General features: G+C 41.7%; 1 protein-coding gene across 3 annotated transcripts in view; it reads right to left on the bottom strand.

Moving 5' to 3' along the window:
• BDNF (brain derived neurotrophic factor) overlaps window positions 1-22,211 on the bottom strand; it is a 31,934-nt gene that overhangs the window by 4,883 nt on the left and 4,840 nt on the right. Inside the window, exon 1 of one of the 3 annotated variants that reach the window (XM_033928531.1) lies at window positions 14,896-15,022. The exons of the other annotated variants lie outside the window; for them this stretch is intronic. Within the exon in view, the coding sequence (XP_033784422.1) occupies window positions 14,896-15,015 (120 nt within the window). The 5' untranslated portion in view covers window positions 15,016-15,022. Of the gene's footprint in view, window positions 1-14,895; window positions 15,023-22,211 lie in introns of those variants that run through there. 3 annotated transcript variants of the gene reach the window in all.

Here is a 22,211-nt window from a genome sequence, read left to right as displayed (position 1 = left end):
TAGAGCATGTTATTTCAGCGTTGTCCTGCAGGGGTCATAAAACTCACATTTCAGATGTAGTGCGATAGGACCAAAAACGCTGAGCTCTTGACAGCTGAAAGAAGGTGCTCACAGAATTAAAGTCCTCTCTGTTGGGCTCATCACAAATATCTTTCCCACCAAGCAGAGCTCTTGGGAGGATGTGTGATCTTTGTATTGCCAATAAGACAATGTCCCTTTCACAAAGGTCTCCTCCAAGAAATCAAGCAACCGTTCAACAAATTTTGCTAGAAAGTTGCATTCCGACACAGTTTCTGAAAGCCAAGCTTCGGCTAGATTACTCCTTACTCTGACTTGATTTATCCTGCCTTTCTTTTTAAACAGAATTCCTCCAAACTGGTGATCGTTCCCAGCTCTTGGAGGAGAAGTCTAACCTTTCTCTGCAGTGCCTAGAAAGATACTGAATTCAATTTTGGGACCAGAACTAGTAAAACATGAAATGGCCTGAGCAGGTTTCCTTGAGTTCTTGGGTCCTCTCGCCTCTTTTTGTCACAGAAGGCTCTGGGCATTTGCAGTGACCATTCTGAGCGAACGTGATCCGATTCCTGCTCATTAATACAAACATCCGACTCCACTTATTGAAACCTACTTGCTAAGGCCACGATTCAGGCATCACTGGATTATCTTTACAAACTGGAGATTGTATAACAGACAGCTCATGTAACACTTCTATAAATAACCCGGCCCTTCTTGGATGTTTGGCTGCGAAGTCCAAAAGAGCATTTTGACTGAAGACTTTGCACCAAACCTCACAAGGAAATTCTGTACACCTTCCCTTTGCAACCCGTCATGAGGACCTAGTCCCTGGGGCTTTAGGAACCTATGTTTTTGCGCAGACAATAATGGACATGAGTTTGAAAGTATCATGTTATATTTTGATCCTGCCCAGAACTTGCTCTTGGACTGTTTTCCTCAGAGTGCACATACTGTACAAAAAAAAAAGAAATGCTTCACCACAAGTAAAGCTATTAACCTCTCCTTACAAGAGGCTCCTGAGAAAATTTAAAGTGTCAAAGTTCAGTTGTGGATTAGGAATTGGTTATCAGACAGAAAACAGAGGGTAGGGTTAAATGGCCATTTTTCTCAATGGAGGATATTTAACTTATTTTAAATGGTCTAGAAATTAGAACGACGAGTGAGGTGGTTAGATCTGCAGATGACACTAAACTGTTAAAAAAAAAAAAAAATTAAAATATTGTATCTTCATTGGAAATGACCAGTCAGCTCTTTTGTAATCCGCCTTGAACTGCAAGGTATAGGCGGAATAGAAGTCACTAATGTAATGTAATGTAATTGTAAAAAGTTGCAGAAAATTGGAAGAATGGGTGTCCAAGTGGCAGATGAAATTTAATATGGACAAATGCAAAGTGATGCACATTAGGAAGAATAACCCGAATCATAGTTACTAGTTGCTAGTGTCCACCTTGGGGGTTAGCGCCCAAGAGAAGGATCTGTGTGTCATCGTACACAATACAATGAAACCTTCCACCCAATGTACAGCAGCGGCCAAAAAAGCAAGAGATGCTAGAAAAGTGATTATTAGAAAAGCCTTCCTCTGGACAGACTCCATCCTTTTTATATCTTTTTGAAGGTGCACAATATTCTAAATGAGGTTTCACCAAAGTCTTATACAGGGGCATCAATACCTCGTTTTTCCTACTGGCCATACCTCTCCCTTTGCAACCTAGCTTCCTTCTAGCTTTCGCTGTCACCTTTTCAACTTGTTTGGCCACCTTAAGATCTTCGCATACAATCACACCCAAGTCCCGCTCTTCCATCGTGCACATAAGTTCTTCACCCCCTAAACTGTACCGTTCCCCTGGGTTTTTGCAGCCCAAATGCATGACCTTGCATTTCTTAGCATTAAATTCTAGCCGCCAAATTTCAGACCATTCTTCAAGCTTCGCCAGGTCTTTCTTCATGTTATTCACACCATCCTGGGGGGTCTACTCTATTGCAGATTTTAATATCATCCGCAAAAAAGACAGATCTTACCCGACAGCCCTGCTTCTAAATAGGTCATGTTTGGGGGACCATGGCCCATGTCTTAGTCAGCCAGTATGACAACCCTATAAAGGCTGAAGATACAAACCAAGGGAAAGCAACACGACTTCTGTACTCTATATAGCGATAACTACTCTCTGAGTAAATATGACCACATCACCGCTGCCTACCTGGACTCACACTGGTTACCAATATAAGCACGGAATTCAATTCAAACTCTACTGTCTATTATTCAAAGCTATAAATGGTACTTCTTCTCCCATTTACCTAAACAACCGCCTAATTCAAAATCTTACTTTTAGGCAAAGAAGAACTCAAACCCCATTTACTTATCCCCCTTTCAAAGGTACTCGGTACAAGAAGATGTATGACAACCTACTAACGACGCAGGCAGCGAAACTTGACCACTTTGACCACCCCATCTCCAACTTACTGACAACAACGAGCGACTTCAAATCATTTTGAAAAGAAATCAAAACTCAACCATGTATTCCACTAACTAACTTGCAAATCTTTCGGAAATATCCAGTTAGCTTCATTGTAATCCGCCTAGAACTGCAAGGTACGAGCGGAATAGAAGTCATTAATGTAATGTAATAACTGAACCCTTCTTTTAAGTAACTCACAATGTCAGATACTGTATGTGCGAGACAGAGCCTAGCACCGAACAGAAAAACATCGAGAGGGTTTGCTGCGTAACAAAGGAGTGTGTCGTCACCTGTGCTAGGAGTCTCAGTGGGGCAGACTGAGTGGCACAGTGGGCTCTTTCTGTTATTACTTTTGTTACGTGAATCACCCGCATAAGGACATCCTTCAGTGTCTAATTATCGGTACAATCCGCAAAAATGCTGGGGTGAGATATTCAGCCCCTGGCAGCGAGCGACGTGTAAGCCTCTCACAGATGCAGCCTGAGTTGATTCTGGCTATTTAATACGTTCGCTCTAATTAATTTGCTTAATTTTATATTGCATCCTCCCCAACGAGCTCAGAATGGGTAACAAGGTTGACACACATAATGCACAGACAAACAGATTGTGAATTTACACGCATACATTAAACGTTAACTATACAGAGAGTCAAGTCTAGCATAGAATTTGGTTATTTTAAGTTAACATACGATTATTTCCATCTTGCGTTACAACCAGAGTAGATCTAGTTCAGCGTACATTAGAATACGTATGGTTGGAAGGGAGGGACTGGGTTTATGGGAAGAGGTAGGTTTTTACTGCTTTCCTGAAGTTCAGAAGCACTCTGAGGGATCTGATGTGAGGAGTCAGCAGGGCATATGAATATAAATTTTACATGGTCGTTATAGGGTAACTCACAAAAATACTGTCCTGACCTTCAAACAGAATTAGACTAAACTAAATACATCGTACCATAGTAAATGACGGCAGATAAAGACCTGAATGGTCCATCCAGCCTCCCATAAGTTATACCCATTAAAAAAATACATGATTAGATTAACTTGTCTCTTCTTTGATATTTCTGGGCCATAGACTGCAAAGACTGAAGCCAGGGGTAGGACTGGGACTTTGTAGTTTAACAGTGGTTTACATACACATATTTCAAGCATTTTCTCTATCTAATGTACCTGGGACAGTGGAGGATTAAGTGACTTGCCCAGGGTCACAGGGAATAGTGCAAGATCCTAAGGCTGAAGCTCTAACACTGCGCCACGCTCTCCTCCTCTGGTCTTGTCCTAGGTTCCAAATGCTGAAGTTGCGTCCAAGCTCACTCCAGCCTATCCAACCATCCTGTTGTTTGCAGGACATCTACCGTAAAGTCTGGCCAGTAACATCCTCCTGTTCCATATTAGTGGAGCTCCCATTGATGCCCACCCCAGCCCATCCTACACCAAATCACCATGTATGGAATTCCGAATTACAACATTGGATAGTTTTTTGTGCTAATGCTAGGATCAAAAATTGCTGGTTATTAGAACGCCCGCATCCGGCTACTCCTTAGAAGGACATCTCTCACCTTCAGGACTGAATATTACATTACATTACATTAGAGATTTCTTTTCCGCCATTACCTTGCGGTTCAAGGCGGATTACAAAAGATTTATTAATGGTGGTTACAATGGAAGAACAATTGTCATTTCTAGAGTTGTAAGCAGTAAGGTCATTTGTCAACTCGGAAGCTGACCACAAACCAGCTGATATTCAGAGCAGTCATAATTAACTTGGCTGATAAGATTAGGACAGACTTTCAGCTGCCCTAACTGTAACCCCTCACTTAACCTGTTAGTTAAGTGCTGACTCTACCAACACTTCACCCCTGGACTGCCTCAAACTTAGCCATTAGTGCTTTGGCAGTCTGAGGACATATTCAGAGGGTCCGTCCGGTTAAGAGCCACTAAATATCCAGGAATGGCCAGCTCAGCAGGAGCCTCTCGGACCCAGTTAAACCCTTTTGAATATCGACCCTGTAAAGACTTTTCTTGAGAAGCAGTTTAAAGTATGCTTTTTAGTTACAAAATTATTGAACTGATTAATAGCCCTTGTTTTTAGAGAGCCATTGAAGAGCTAAATTACCCCAAATGGTCAGGGCTTAATTATATCATGAGACCTGCATAATTAGAAACACTGCTAGCACGCTAGAAGAAATAATACATTAGAGCGGATGGATATAAAACTGTGGTCTCCAGTCCCATTATCATAAAAAGACTTGCTAGGATGTACAATTAGCATCGTTTCAATGGAAAAGCCCAAGGATTCCCGGCCATGTTATTCATTTATTTAGAAGAATATAAACAGAATTCACAGCACATGTTGGAATGCGTTGAGTGTTCCAGTCACTGCTTTTACTGCAAAGCTAGCAGTGATTTCCCTCAAGCATCAGCTCAGTTAGCCACTTTTATAGCCATCAGATACGAACAAAATTATGTGGGCTGTACCCAGTAAAATTTATAGCTGTGTCGCAAAAGAGAACAAGCCAAGTGTTTCTAGACAAAGGAGAGAGAGAGAGAGAGAAAAAAAAAAGCCAGATTCCTTCTACTCTGTGGTCACCCAGGGAATAAATCTCACTGAATCTGCAAATGTCCAACCAATAGCCAGCTACCATCCCAGCACAGACACTCCGAAGGCCCAGTGCCTGATGTTAGACTCCGAACTATTTCAGGACTTCCTCTGGAGAACGTGGAAACATATATTAACACCAAGGCAGAGCTGGCAAAACTTGCAACTAGGAAAACGTGTTATGTCACTATGCAACCTTAGAACATGCTGAGATTACACATCCTTGCCGCTTCATTTTTCAAACACTCTTACCATGGCAGATTGGACTTAGCTTGGTTAAGCCGCTCTTGGTTCCTGAGGAAGAAGGTCCGTCCTTCGAAACGGAGTTTGTTGAACTTTAAGGCTGAGCGTCTCTTGGAATCTGCTTCATTGACCGTTTGGGTCAAGAGTTATTTTCCTTGCCTTGGGGTCAGTACTCTGCCACGGCAGTGACTGTTAGATTGTGATAGTTGCTGTTTGAGTCTAGTGACAGCAACGATTTTGGAACGACTTTATTTTGCACATATTGTTTGGCCCTTTTGTGCACTAACACTGGGGGGGGGGTCACAGGTTACCCTGTTGGGTTCCTTTGAGGGGTTTATGTTATTCCGTTGTGAAGTTGTATTAATTATTTAATTCAGTTTAATTAACCAGTTCTTGGTTTTATTTTTGGGCGGTTCTTTGTCGTTGCTGTCGATACAGTTTTGGAGAGATCCATTTTTCCTATGTATGAGTCATTTCTCCGATTGGGTTATTTTATCACAACGCTTCCTATTTTGTGGCAGGATTCCTTAAGATTGCAATGGAGTTTATACTCCTTAACATAAATAAATCAGCACACAGCTCAGGGCAATTTTAAACATCTACATTTCTGTCTGTAAAATATTATAAAATTACCCTCAAAAAGGATTGATAAGCAGCTGTCTAGCTTTATATACTAGAAATCAGACTCAGAGGGGTCCTTTTGCTAAGGCGTGCTAACCAATTTAGCGCATGCTTAAATGCTAAGGTGCCCATTCTCGCTAATCTTTAACATGCACTAAATCAGTTACTATGTGCTAAATGGTAAAAGGACCCCTAATTTTGTTAATTATGTTTAAATGATTTTGACTCGTATTCTTTTAATTGTCGTCTGTAAACCGCCTTGAAAGTGTCCGATTTGGCTGAGTATCTAATCTAATCTAATCTAAACCTTAAGTTTATATACCGCATCATCTCCATGTATCAAATGTAAAATAAACTCGGACACGTCATTATATTTCACCACCGAATTGTCCCCATGTCCATGACACCAATTATGAGTGACAATGCTCTCCAAACATAGCTGCTAAGCAAGAAGGCGCAAGTTAAAAAACAAAGAAGAAGAAACAGGATGCCCACAGACGAAGCTCTATCCAAGCACTCGAAGTAACTACATCTAGTGAGAGCAGGAAAGAGGAAATGTTTCTTTAGCATAAGAGAATCACTTTGAAACAAATCTGGATCATGGAAAACCTTTCATACACTGAAAGGTTGCAGAAACTGGGGCTCTTCTCCCTGGAAAAGCGGAGACTTAGAGGAGACATGATAGAGACTTACAAGATCATGAAGGGCATAGAGAAAGTAGAGAGGGACAGATTCTTCAAACTTTCAAAACTTTTCAAAAGAACAAGATGGCATTCGGAAAAGTTGAAAGGGGACAGATTCAAAATGAATGCTAGGAAGTTCTTCTTTACCCAACATGTGGTGGACACCTGGGATGTGCTTCCAGAGGGCGTAATAGGGCAGAGTACGGTATTGGGGTTCAAGAAAGGATTGAAATCTTATTGGGAATTGGTATGGAGGAGGATACAGGATATTTTAGACATACAAATTGAACTTACTTATAAAATAATTATATTACGATCAGTGGCTTTGCCTCCTTTGCTCTGTAAAATAAAAGCAGGACAAGATTGTTTGATGGACTTATGGGTTTGGCGATTCAACACACCTTATCTGTATGGAAAGATAATGCTGTTTTGTCAGTGAATGCTCGGTGGTCTGGGGTTTGCTTTAAGAGGAGGCCATTGCTGTTTAAAAATGTGTGATTACTCAGGTTAGGAAGGTTTGGGCTCCTTTAGATGCTCACCTGTTTGTTAACTGAGTTTTAATTTCATTTTGCATCTTTATTTCACTGGACTTCTATTCTGATGTATTGTTTATGGGGTGTTATAAGAGGAGGAGAAGGGGTGTCATATTTTAAACTAATAAAGTATTTAAACCAAATCCAATTTTGAATATTTTGCAAAAAAACGTCCAAAAATCCAGTGCCAAATGTCATTTTTGAACCAGAAAAAGTCTTTTTTGGCTTGAAAATGCATTTTTTTTCCCTGTTCATTGCATCTTTCTTTAATGACCATTTTCAAACCCAAATCATCCAAGCAAGAAACGCACAAAACCAAGCCATTGGGACGTTTGGGGACCAGCAATCTCACTAGACCGGCCACATAAACATCCCAGCAGAGCAGTGGGACGGTGAACTACACATAGAAGGTTCCAGGTGCACATCTCACCACCACCCCCTTCTGTTGTGTGTGAACACTCAAGAAGTAGCAAAATACGGGGTTCTTTTATGAAGATGCGATAACTGATTTAGTGCGCGCTAAATGCTAAGATGCCCACAGGATATAATGGATGCTTTAGCATTTAGTTCGCGCTACATCGGTTAACACACCTTAATAAAAGGAGCCCTTATGCCTAAAAGTGCCACCTATAATTGGATTCTGTAGGTATTTTGTAGTTCTGGGAGGGGGGCTCAAACTTTCCCCTACCAGTGTTCTAGTTAGAGTGGGATATGGGCCTAGGCCCCTTCTCTACAGTCCGTGGTATAGTAAGGAAGAGGTGGGGGGAGGGGGATCTGTCCCGGGCGCCATCATGGTGGGGGCATCAGCACCCCTCCTCCTCACTGCCCCCCCCCCCACTGGACACTCGCTCCCCCTTCCTTTCCCCTTACCTCTAGTTGCTCACCGCCGCAACCAAGAACTTCAAAGTGCTCCTTGCGACCGCGTCGGCTCCCGCTGACGTCACTTCCAGGTGCCACACATAAGAAGTGACATCAGAGGGAGAGGACGTGGTCGCGAGGAGCACGTTGAAGTTCTTAGTCACAGCGGTGAACAACTAGATACATACGTGGCAAGGGGAGGTCAGGGAAGAAGCGGGGGGGGGACTGAGTTGAGGGTGGGGGAGGGACGTTTCTTACCCTTGCTACACCGCTGCCTACAGTTCACTACACTGACCACTAGGCTACTCCAGGGATAGTCACGTTCACACCTTGGAGGGGGGTTGGGGGGTCAGTGATTTTGGGGGGGGGGGGTTCATGCCTTTTTCCCTCCAGTGGTCATAGCCACTTTGTGCTGTATATTGGATGTTTTCCTGTTTCAAAAATTAGCCCCTTTATCTGTTTTCTCAGTCTTGATATTTAACCTTGTGTATATGGTCTCTGTATTTAACGTCTATCAGCTTTTAAAATAGAGTTCCGGTGCCTGAGTGAGCGCAGTGGACAATATTTATAGTTTTACAACTTAAAATGGACGACATAGTAAAATCTCACAGGGTTTACTAAACGTTTTTTTCATATCTTTCTTTCTACCCATTTTTTTTTTTTGTATGGTTCTTTAGTCTATTAAACTAATTCTATCAATGTGTTTTTCCTTTGGTTTGCATCCTTTCAGGCGCTGAACATACAATTAGTGAGCTCGGAAACAGCTGCAAGATAAGACCACTTTCACTTGCAAATATTTTCCTGGGGAAAACCACACAGCAGGACAGTAAACAAACAGAATCCAACTGGGGCATGTCAGGTTTTAACCTTTTATTCCTTGTAATTTAGTGATCTAAAGATAATTGTCATTGACTGTACCAGCGGGAAACCGATACGTGTATAATCCTATGTGAATAGAACCTTCTGGTCTAGGTGGGAGTTAAGGTTAAGATTGTCTCTCAGTCATCTTGGGTCAGAGTACTGAATTAGACTGTGAACCACTCAGATGGCAGTGTCAATGGACGGCATATGAAATACAAAATAAATTTGGAAACTTGGATCTTTACAAGCAAACAGTAAGCTCATGGAGACTTTCTACAAGTGCCACTGGCAGAAACCACTTCTGATGTGCTCAGAACATAATATCTTTCACTCTATCCCAATCATGCAAAACTGTCTTAATTCATATTTAACGTAAATAGCCTTATTGGATCAGACCAATGGTCCATCAAGCCCAGTAGACCGTTCTCACGGTGGCCAATTCAGGTCCCTAGTACCTGGCCAAAACCCAAGGAGTAGCAACATTCCAGAATCTCAAAGATTAGCAAGATTGAACATCTCTATCATATCTCCCCTCTCCCACCTTTCCTCCAAAGTATACACGCACCATTTTAGTAGCCTTCCTCTGGATCAACTCCATTTTGCTCATATCTTTTCGAAGGTATGGCCTCCAGTACACAATATTTTAAATGAGATCTCATCAGAGTCTTACATAGAGGCATCAACACCTCCTTTTTCCTACTGGCCATACCTCTCCCTATGCAACCTAGCATCCTTCTAGCTTTCGCCGACACCTTTTCAACCTGTTTGGCCACCTTAAGATCATCACATACAATCATACTCAACTCCCCGCTCTTCTGTCATGCACATAAGTTCTTCACTCCCTAAACTCTACCGTTCCCTTGGGTTTTTGCAGCCCAAATGCATGACCGTGCATTTCTTAGCCTTACATTTTAGCTGCCAAATTTCAGATCATTCTTCAAGCTACTTTTGTGCCTATCTTTAGGTACGAGCACTTATGCTATGTCAATGGCTAATGTAAGGGCTTGCTCTTAGATGCTGGTTAGATGTACTGTACAACTCCTAGTGTCCTATTATCTATACACTTAACTTCTAGGCACTTCCTGACCCACTCATGTGTCTCCTTCTAGGACACCTTCCATGTTCTACTTCTTCCTCTGCTTGAGTATCTGTAGGACACTGTTCTCTCCTTCTCCAGTGGTTCTTCTCCCACATCCACGCCTCCCTAGAAGTTGGGCACAATAGAATTTGAGTACGTAATGTCTAGAAAAGTGAGTAGGGTAGTTAGGCACACACCAGTTAGCATCAGTTGACCCAAACTTAAGTGGCTGTTAATTTTTATTATTGGCTGTTAATTGGAATTAAGTTGTGTAACTGACCTTATTCCATAAATTTTGTGTGCAAATCTGCAACACTAGGCATACATTTGGGTGTGCATGTTTGTAGAATTAGGGGGTGAGCCAATACAAAGCAGAACCTCCAGTCCTGCATTGTTTATTTTTAGCGATTAAGTCCAAATTGCAGGTGGGGATTTACAACAGTGCACTAATGCCGTCAACACATTATGAGCAAATAAGTCTAAATGCATAACACGGGGTCTGTGGTAAATAGAACACCGATCCTCATTCACTAGTGATTGGAGAGAAACCCAGTCCAAGGTAACTCCTGGGTTGAAAACAGAGCTCGTTAGCATATGGATTGAATTTCCCCCTGACTGAGAGGCGGCCTTGCAATTACAGAGCAATTTGGTAATTAGTCATTACTCTATTAAAATGATCTTTTCCGTTCATTGGAAGCTGCACTTAATGCTCGTGGTCTGAGCTCTTCTGCTGAGACATAGGTTGGAACCTGCTAACTAAGCTACAACAGTTGAAATAGATCTGCAGTATTGGCACTTTTCAATGGGGGGGGGGGGGGAGGCTATCTTTATCTTCACAATCACCATTTCCAGGCACAGAGGAAGTCAGATCATTTTTCCTCTTTCCACATCTGCTCTTCCATTTGCCAAGTTTCCAGGTTTATTAACATTTTGATAAAACGACAATCATAAGCACGCATCTATATATATATATATAAATCGGAGGTATGTATGTGTGTATGTATGTATGTGTGTGTGTATGTGCCGCGATCACGCAAAAACGGCTTGACCGATTTGAACGAAACTTGGTAAGCAGATCCCTCACTACCTGGGATGATATGTTCTGGGGGTCTCGCGGCCCACCTGCACACGTGGGCGGAGCTACACACAGAAAATCAGATTTCACCCATTCATGTCAATGGAAAAAATGTAAAAAGCTGCCATTCTCACAGTAATTAAAAAATGGCTTGACCGATTTGAACGAAATTTGGTATGCAGATCCCTTACTACCTGGGGTGATATGTTCTGGGGGTCTCGCGGCCCACAACTCTATGTTGCTTGCTCAAAGGTGGGTTCACCCAAGAATTTATATGTTCTTGCTCCAGGAGGTGAAACTAAAAATGTTGTTTATAATCACGTTTTGCGTTAGTTGTATTGTATTCATTTTGTCAAATATTTCACATTATAATTTGAATATTGTACTTTTTATTAAGCTGTAAAAAAATAATTTCATTCACCACTATAAAGTATCTTTATTTGAATCCATTTACAGTGTTATTGCTATAATTAAATACCCGTGCAACGCCGGGGCATCAGCTAGTTTTACAATAAAAAAGGGGGAAACATTTATGAGACAAGTTAAAACTTGACATTAAAATGTGGCGGGTATAGGGCAGGGGTTCGCTTCAGAATCCATGCTAATTTTTCAGAGTTTAGGGTATAAAAAGATCTGCTGTGAGTGGCGAGTAAATATTAGCTAGACACCAGAGGTTGTGGTGTAATTCCAACCCCTTCCCAATTCTTTTTTTAATGATTCACATGGAACAGTTTGTTACGTTATCAGGCACATATGAAAACTAAAGCTTTTTGATTCGGTTTGAAAATTATGAAAAATGGCCTGTATTTTGTCATTTCTTTCCAACATTATAAGGCACGCCGGGGGGGGGGGAGGGGGGGTGAAAATGCAGTCAGCCAATCTCAGTACTAGATCAACTAACGTGTCCCACAACTATTGAACTCTTTCAAGTTTCAAGTTTAATTTGCATTTGATGAATCGCTTATAACAATATCTAAGCGATGTACAATTAAAAACCATCAGAATGTGGCAATACATATAATTTGAATAAGTTAAACAACTGACAGACAAATTGGACAAACAAGAGTAAGTGGAAAGGCAAGGGAAAGTTACAATTTCGTTGTTTGTTAAAATTTTTACATAAAAAGGAAAACACATTGGGTAATAATGGGGTGAGGTAAAATAAAATGTTTTAAATGTACAAAGATATTAAATATAAAAGAAGAGAGAAAATAAAAAAACCTTAAAATATTGCATTTTAAGAATCAAATGCATCTTGAAATAGATATGTTTTTAAAATTTTCTTGAAAGAGACAAGATCTTTTTCACTTTTAATAAAATTTGGAAGAGATGGAGGAAGGGGACATTAAACGTTATTACTCTCAAACATTCCTGAATGGAATATATACAGAGAATATTTTAAGAGTCTCACTTGACATACAGACCACTGGTGTCAGAGGCCTCTTACTAAAGAAGGTTCTCATGCTCTCGCCCAAACCTTACATAGGGGTCCTAACCAATTTAGCACACGCTGAATCCGTTAGTGGAACTTAATAAAAGTGATCAGATAGTCCTAAATGACCATTCTCTTGTCAGGGCTGCTTGTAGAAGGAACCAGGTCAGAAGGAGATGAACAACTGATGAGCTGCTAGCATTTGCTTTGTGACATCCATAAGTTCCTTCCAATATAAAGCTGGTCCAGAGTGTGGGAGAATAAAGAGTACTAGGCTAATTAAGCTAAAATAAAAACACAAAACACAACACACACCAAAACCCCACTCATTAATGTTTTCAGCCTTTCCTCACTGAAATAGTTTTTCACTGGAAATAATAGAACTGTTTAAGTCAACAGAAGATCCGTCAACATAGCTTCGGAGATGTTATTGCTCCAGAGCTGCCCTGCGATGTATTTTATGACACAAACCTGCCCATTTATCTCTTGGAGAGTGTGTAAACTAGACCAAAAAGAAGACTTTATTGCAGAGAATTGCAGTGGTAGATGACTCATCGCAATGGACGACCAGATGAGACCTGGCAGCATGCAGAATCCTGCCCTGAAAGATTATTTAAATGCCTTTCCATCTGGTATTTCCTGTAAAAATTGGTGTGTAGGAATGACAAAGCAGTGTTGATATTTTCTACATTCCAATTGTCTGAGATTCTAGGACAAATTTCCATAGTTATTCAACTGGTTGCTTCTAGGCCACCAAGCGCGGCTGTTTATCCTCTGCCGTTGTCACGGGAAAAAGCTCTATTTAAACACGTCTTTCTTAAAACCTGAGCTAAGAGCCAAATACCTGCTGAAATAAGTGGGCTGTCAAGACAGATTCCCTGCACACATTAAAACTCAGTTACTAGAAGCATAAATAAGTAATGACTATTGATCTCACAATAGTAATAACCTAAAACTGCAGCCCATAAAAAACACAAAGGGAAAAATGTACAGTTTCATTTCATACTTTGACTGGCGAAGTCAAAGCACTAATAGCATCTTTGAAAAATGAGTTCTATAATAAGCAGTTGCTCTCCTCTATGAGGTGCAGGAAGTTTCCCATACTTCTGAGAGAACTCCTGACCGCTCAGGAACATCTGAATTGCTCTTCTCTGCCTGGCTTAAACTGCAATCTGGTTTTTTTTAACCTAATTTCCTACAGGCCACTGGCTTATCAAATCATGATGTCTCTCCGTCTGCCTCACTGATGAGTCTCCGTTTAAGTTTGAATCATTCACCCAATTTCATTCTGGTAGATAGGAGACTGCCCACTAACTCCCGATTCCCAACACTTGATCGCTCGATGCTTTTTCCACATTAAGTTCCTATAACAGTTCAGCTGTACACTCAGGGTGGTCTGAACCCACTGTATATAATACAGCATGTTGACAGCTGCTCTGTCATTGGTTAGAGTTGAAGCATGTGTTTGGAAAAATAGGGAAAAAAATGCTGTGCAAGTCACTGTTTCTAAAGCAGAAGAAGCAGCTTTCAAAATCCTCATTTGCATTGGAACATGCTCTCTTTTCCCCACGATTCCTGTAGAATCTACAAGTGGGGGAGGGGGAGGGAATTATCCAGGGCCTGCCAGGCTAGAAAAAGAAGCTGAAATGTCAATGAGAATTATAGAAGCAGAGTATGGAGGAAGGTGGGTTTAGGAAGAAAGGTAAGTTCAGTCTTTTGCCATGTTCAGTTTCAGATGGTGGTGTTGGGCAAGCAGGCTGTGACGGGCCTGGAGTCCTGTGTAAAGTTCATACCGAAAACCGGAGCGTCAAGGGAACAGAAGGGGATCCAAGACCTTGAGGTACAGAGACATAGTGAGATACCAGTGGAGGAAGATCTAGCAGAGCAGAGCTACAAACGCAGTGGGAGAGGTAAGAAGAACCCCAATACAGAATAGAGATCCAAGCAAGGAGTTTATCAGTCTCGAAAACAGTAGATAGATCAAGAAGGAGGATTGAGTAAAAGCCTTTTGATCTAATCAGAAACAGGCTAGAAACATGATGGCAGATAAAGGCCAAATGGCCCATCCAGTCTGCCCATCCACAGTAACCATTATCTCTTTCTCTCTCTGAGAGATCCCACTTGCCTATCCCAGGCCCTTTTGAATTCAGATACAGTCTTTGTCTCCATCACCTCTAAAAGGAGAGTGTTCCACACATCTACCACCCTTTCGGTAAAAAAGTATTTGCTCAGATTACTCTGGAGCCTATCACCTCTCAATTTCATCCTATGCCCTCTCATTCCAGAGCTTCCTTTCAAATAAAAGATACTCAATTCGTGTGCATTTAAATCACGTAGGTATTTAAACGTCTCTATCATATCTCCCCTCTCCCGCCTTTCCTCCAAAGTATACAGATGGAGATCTTTAAGTCTGTCCCCATACGCCTTATGACGAAAACCACACACCAGTTTAGTAGCCTTCGTCCAGACCGACTCCATCCTTTTTAGATCTTTTTGAAGATGTGGTCTCCAGAACCAAACACAATATTCTAAATGAGGTCTCACCAGAGTCTTATACAGGGGCATCAATAGCTCCTTTTTCCTCTCCCTATGTAACCTAGCATCCTTCTAGCTTTCACTAGGGTTAGGTTATTGGAAACTTAGGCAAGAGTTATTTCTGCTGAATGTAGAGGGCAAAAGCCAGACTGTACTGGATCAAGAACAGCTCGAGTTGAAAGAAAGTCAAGGCAACAGCAGTGAACAGCATGTTTAAGTAAGTTGGATAAGAAAGGGAAGAAGGAGACAGGGCAATAGAAGGGTAGATAGGAGGTTCCCTCTAAGGTGAGCGCATGCGTCGTTCACTCGAGCGGAGGCGATGGTCTGCCCTTCTCGCCTAAGATGCAGCAGCGGCGGCTCCTTTCGTGATCCCCGCAATCAGTGACGTACTAAGTGGGCGGGGGCGGTCCGCCCCTTGTTCTCATTGGTGTAACGCCGGCCCTGCCCCCCCTTCGGATCGCTATTATTTTAAACGTTATAGCGGCTGCGCTGTATCCATCAGTGGAGACGTCTGACCTCGGCCTGACCCGGAACTCTTACTGCGACACTGACTTCCTGTTCCTGCCTAGATGGGCAGTATTCTGGGTCAGGCCGAGGTCAGACGTCTCCACTGATGGATACAGCGCCGCCGCTATAACGTTTAAAATAATAGCGATCCGAAGGGGCGGAAGTCCGGAGCTGCAGGGCCGGCGTTAGAGGGAGTAAGAGTTGATGGTGCCGCAGGGTCCCGCGGAGGGAGGAAGAAGAGGAACCGAAGCATGGTGTGGGGAAGTCCGGAGCTGCAGGGCCGGCGTTAGAGGGAGTAAGAGTTGATGGTCCCGCGGAGGGAGGGAGGGAGGAAGGAAGAAGAGGAACCGAAGCATGGTGTGGGGAAGTCCAGAGCTGCAGGGGAGAGTGTTGCTGTACCAACCAGAGGGAGGGAGAAGGAAGATGAGGGAGGGAATGAAAGGAGATGCCAGGGGGAGGGAAAGATGGAAGAAAAGGAAAGGAGAGAGATGCCAGACCAATGGGGGTGAAAGGAGAGATGGAAGGGGGAGGCATACAGTTTCTGGAAGGGGCGTAGAAGGAGAGAAGATGCCATATAGGGGAAGAGAGACGGCAGACAGTGGATGGAAGGAAGAGAGTTACAAGAAGATGAGGAAAGCAGAAACAACAGAAGACAAAGGTAGAAAAAAATTTCTATTTATTTATTGCTTTAGGAGACATGTGTCACTGTTTCTGTGAAGCATTGTATGCAGAGTCCAGCTTCTTGCTGGTTCAATTTAACCTTTGTCTATGTATTTTTATTTTATCCCCCCTTTTACAAAACTGTGAAGCGTTTTTTAGCACCAGCCGTGGTGGTAGCAGCTCTGATGCTCAGAATTCTATGAGCATCAGAGCTGTTACCTCCGTAGCTAAAATCCACTACAGTTTTGTAAAAGAGGGAGGGGTTAGTTTGTGATTACATATTCCATACTAGGCGAAGGTGTGTTTTGTGTGTTCGAAAGACATAGTTTTCTGTTAGGATTGACGGTGTAGGATTGATCTGTGCTGGTCTGGCTTGTTTAGTTTTACAATGGGTGTATTGATGTACTGCTCACTGTAATATGTAAGATGCTGCCTTTTCCTAGGTACTCATGTGTGACGTGTGGCTTGTTACTAAAAATCATGTTTTTCGTACAGATGGGGGGGTGCCAAAAAATGATGTGACCCGGGTGTTACATATGCTAGGTACGCCACTGTATGTAAAGATACCAGAAAGCTGGCGAAGCAAAAACTTTAAGTAAATTGTTATTCTTCTAAGTTTTGAGTATTTAACCCTCCCACAATCTCATGGGCACTCGTTTCAAGTTTCAAGTTTATTGAGATTTTGATTTAAACGCAATATCAAATATTTTCAATGTGTATAACAAAAATAAATTTTGGGAAATAAATAAAACCATTTGAACAATAAACATACAAACATATCCATAGATGATTAAAAATACATAAGGAGTACAAGGATAAACTACATTTGTTTAAAAATGCGTCCTCCGTGCCTGCTCATAAATTTGTGGAATATGCATATTTTTTTTGCACACACCTCATCAAACCTTAGAGGGAAAATTGGTAGGGTCCAGTGAAAGTTTCTGAGGAATGGTCTAACCACAGCATATTTGAAGTCATCAGGAACGACTGCAGTGGAAACAGAAATACTGAGGATATGACGGTAGGAGAGATGGAGCTGCATAGATGGGCATGGGATCAGAGAAACAGGGAGTGAGGTTGGAGAAGAAAATGAGGTGGGGGGGGGGGGTTCCCACACATTTCTGGAAGAGATCAAACCGCTTGAAGCCCAAATGATGACATTATGACTGTCTTAGTTTGGTCATATTGTCAGATCGGTGGAGAAGGACTTCATGTTTGGGAAGATCAAAGGAACCAGGCGAAAGGGGCAACCAGATAGCTGGACACGTTGCAAACAACATGGGGATGAGCACGAGTCGATGGCTCTTAACTAACTAAATTGTGGTTTTTCCGCAATGTATGGGAGCAAATTATGTGCATAAAAATCGATTGTATGGATGTTACTTCGTGGCTTTGTGTGAGCAAATATGTTGTGTAGGCCTCCATGAAAACCGAATATGCTCTCTTCCTATCATAAGACAGCCAGTGACAGGAGGGAGTCTGAATGCATGTCCCACCAGTCCACCTCCCTATGCAACGTTATTTCAAGACATAACATCAACCTCCCTCTGAGCGCTCTTGGACGAACTGTGACACTTTTAGTTATTTGCATAATTTCTCCTTAATACAATGCAGAGAGAAAAAATGGCTTTGTACGTCAGGAGTTCCATTGATGGTAAATGGCATGTTTTAAATCCCAGCAGAGGCTCCATCCAACTGGTATCTCAAGTCGCCAAAACTATGTCTCTTTCTCTTGTCTTGTATAGAGTGGATGATAGCGGAGCATTTGAGTGACATTCAACCAGTTGCCCCCCTTTCCTAACGTCATGTGGCATCTTTTTCTCCTACGTGTTGAGTTCCTTCTTAGAACATCCTCCATAAGTACATAAGTACATAAGTAGTCGCCTCCGCCGGGGCAGACCAGAGGTCCATCCAGCCCAGCGGTCCGCTCACGCGGCGGCCCATCAGGCATATTGCCTGGTCAGCGGTCCCTGACTAATTTTATGCCTACCTCTACACTTATCTCTAAACCTTCCACTGCTCTTATCTGTACCCCTCAATCCCTTTGTCTTCCAGGAACCTATCCAGGTCATCTTTGAAACCCTGTACTGTGCTATTTCTTATCACGGCCTCCGGAAGGGTGTTCCATGTGTCCACCACCCTCTGTGTGAAAAAGAACTTCCTTGCGTTTGTTTTAAACCTGTCCCCCTTCAATTTCATCGAGTGTCCCCTTGTTCTTGTGGTTTCTTTCAAATTGAAAAATCTGTCTTTGTCAACCTTTTCGATGCCCCTCAGGATCTTGAAGGTCTCTATCATATCTCCTCTGAGTCTCCGCTTTTCCAGGGAGAACAGCCCCACATTTACTTTAGTTGCTGAGCGAGTGATACCCTATTTTCCTATCTACATATTGTCGTTCTTTTCCTACTTTATTGAAACAGTTTTTAAGATTGTAAACTGCTTAGACCTATCAGGTACAGAAATTGCAGTATAGCAAATTTAAATAAATTAAATAAATAAATATTGAAAACGAGCCAGTATCATGAGAAAATTATTTGGTGGTGCTGGATCATCTTGACAAACAACTTCACCATCTAGTCCAAAGTTATGTTGTAGAGCAGGGCTGCCCAAGTCCGGTCCTCGAGATCTACTGGCAGGCCAGGTTTTCAGGATCCACAATGAATATACATGAGAGAGATTTGCATACGAAGAAGGCAATGCAGGCAAATCTCTCATGCATATTCACTGTGGATATCCTGAAAACCTGGCCTGCCAGTAGATCTCGAGGACCGGACTTGGTCAGCCCTGTTGTAGAGAGATCCCTAATGAGAAATCTGAACTGTGATCTTTGCTTTATAATTACTGAAGATTGATGATATGTAATTCCCTTCATTATATATAGCATGATTATGGTGTATTGAAAGTATTTTATGTATATTGCCTTCTGAACCATTGTGAATGTTTTATTCTGTTAACTGCTTAGTTATAGGCAGTCAAGAAAGTTTAGAAATAAATAAATAAATAGGTCTGACCCAGGAAGGCTATTCTTAAGTTTTTAACAGAACTGAAATTCAAATGAAAGAGATATAATACTTACTAAAAGGGAGACATAATACTTATGAAGCATTTACATAGATCTAGATATTAGATAGCAGGCATGAAGGCACAGAACGAAGGTCCATCAAGCCCAGTATCTGTTTCCAACAGTGGCCAACCCAGGTCCCAAGTACCTAGCTAGATCCCAAGTAGTAAAGTCAGTGTTAGAACGTGACAGGGTACCGCATGTGTTTTATTGCACCATGGTCTATTCTGTCAGCTGGACTGTTTAACATGTCCCCTACCTGATTCTTACCCAGGGCCACCATCCATAAGCTGAGAGCTGAACTGTTCCACAACATCATGATCTTAAGGGAGAGGGTGTTCACTATAAAACATCTAAAAATATCAGTTTAGACACACTAATTGATCCAGTGGATTAGACGGTGAAGTTCCGGCACCATCGTATGATCTTCTCATCAAACTGGCTCATTTTGATATCACTGAAATGCTTTTGAGCAAAGGAGTTTGCTCAAAATATAAACTTTGTCAGATAAAGTAAACTTCCTGCTAGCTCAAACTTGTTAATAGGCTGAGGGCATGATTTTTCATAACATTTCTGAACAATTTTGCACATGTGAAATCTTGCACTTGAAAAACAGTGTGCATAGAAATTTCTAAAACAAGATTATTTGTGTGGTGTATCAGTCCTTGGCACAAAACACCCTTTGCAAAGTATTCACACATTAGTATATCAATGCATCACTAATGCAACCAGCGTTGCATGGCAGGTGCAACACCCAAAATGCTATGTGCATCGGAGCTAATGCCACCACAGCCAGCGATACAAAAGCCTAATGTGGCTTTGTAAAAGGGGGGGGAGGGGGGATAAGTGACATACAAAGCCAGGAGCTACAGGATTAAAATAAGACACTAAAACAAGATTCAAAACTCAGATAAGAGGAAAGTATTTTAGAGCTTGGAATTGGAAAGTAGAGTCAAATATTTGTTTAAATTGAATTCTTCTACTAGATGGAAATTCAAGTAAACAAGAACGCCAACTCCATGACCATTTCGCTCCAAGCAAAGATAGAGAGTGTGGCAAGTCCTGTGGGTTGAAACCTCGAAGCCGAGCTTGAATTGGCAACAGCGTGTAACCTACTCAGTAATGGAGTAATTCTATCATATTTCCTTGCCCTAGGAATTAGTCCAGCAGCAGCACGTTTAGAGAAAGTCACCGATAGAAAGCATTGCAATAGTCAGAGAGGTAATATCAGCATCTGAAGTGATCCTCAAAAAAATAAGATCTAAATGCCTCATTTCAGAAATACAGCCCCAAAATAACTGTTTCACTCGTGGCTCCATTGTGAGGGCAGAGTCTGAGGTTCTATCAACTGCAATTCTTATTTCTGCGGATCTTAGATAAGAACATAAGACTAGCCTTACTGGGTCCATCAAGCCCAGTAGCCCGTTCTCACGATGCCCAATCCAGGTCACTAGTATCTGGCCAAAACCCCAAAAGTAGCAACATTCCATGTTACCAATCCAGGGCAAGCAGAGGCTTCCCCCATGTCTTAATATCAGACTATGGACTTTTCCTCCAGGAATTTGTACAAACCTTTCTTAAAACCAGCTACTCTAACCGCTCTTACCACATCCTCTGACAACGCATTACAGAGCTTAACTATTCTCCGAGTGAAAAAAAACTTTCCTGATATTGGTTTTAAAAGTATTTCCCTGTAACTTCATTGAGTGTCCCCTAGTCTTTGTAATATTTGACGGAGTGAAAAATCGATCCACTTGTACCTTCTAGAGCTGAGATTGTGATGTCATAATGCCTCATTCCACCAATGCCTAAGCTCCGTCCTCATGTGCACAAGCCTCAAACACTTTAAAATCATGTGTTTGAGGCTTGGTTAACCCTTTCAGGACCATAAGGATCGTAGGCCAATTTTTGTGGTTTTGACGACATTTTTATGGTAAAAAGGGCTTGCAGATGCCAAAAAATTGATTTTTTTTGTGAAATATCATTATTATTTTTTTTAAAAATCACACTTCTGGCTTATGGACAGTGTGGCAAGTGAATCTTCTCGTCAATCTGGCAACGACGCTAATGAATGAATGTCGGAACCAGTTTGTTTACATAAAGGCAGTATCATATGGAATCCGTACATATCAAATTTAGAACTGTAGACTATCCCAATCAAAATTGATAGGATTTTAAAGTTATGGGACAAATATGTCCCTTGGTCCTGAAAGGGTTAAGGCAGAGCTTACAGGAATGGGACAGTGACAGGATGGGGAAATTGAGTTCCTGCAGGGACGGAGACAAATTTGTCCCCATGTCATTCTCTAATGTGGCACACCAAGGCCCTAAAACTCATTAAAAATTAAATAAACAAACATCCAAAAGACTAAGGAAATGAAAACCATAGACAAGAGGAAACTTGGGATAACACAATGTCTCTTTCAGGGAGCTCCAATTCCCAACGGGTCAATTCATAGAGTCTCTTTATTGATTTCTAATAACTGAGTAATTTTCAGCTTGTCATTCTTTATGGAGTAAACCTGAACTGGGATGCCAACAATTGCAATGGGTTAATGCTTATTATATTTCTAGTTGAGGAAATGCCACTGTAATAAGTAACAAACAGTCCTCATCTGGCAGAGAAAATTGCTTGAATAAATATTTACTGCTTGATATTCATCAGTATTAACTGAATCGCAGCTTCTGCTACCCATTTATTTAGCCTGTCCTCCCAGAATGGGTTACAAGGTGCATTCACAATAAGGTCGAGACAAGACAGAGATGACATAATTTACACTAAGGACATGACAAAATAAAACAGCATCTGGATGAGATTTGATGGCCCAGTTATGTTGACCTCTGAATGGTGTTTCTGGGGGCACGTCATTAAGGCTCTGTGTTTGTAACGAGGAAGATTGTTACGGCCTTCCTGAAGGTCCATACTCCGTCTAGTGTTCTAGCAGATGGGGGAATGATGTGCCATAGTCTGGGTATAAAATGTGAGTAGGAGCGTTTTGGT

Source organism: Geotrypetes seraphini, chromosome 19, assembly GCF_902459505.1.
Source record: "Geotrypetes seraphini chromosome 19, aGeoSer1.1, whole genome shotgun sequence".
Taxonomy (NCBI): domain Eukaryota; kingdom Metazoa; phylum Chordata; class Amphibia; order Gymnophiona; family Dermophiidae; genus Geotrypetes; species Geotrypetes seraphini.
The sequence above is the reverse complement of the archived record's forward strand: the minus strand, read 5'-3'. Positions and strand labels throughout refer to the sequence as shown.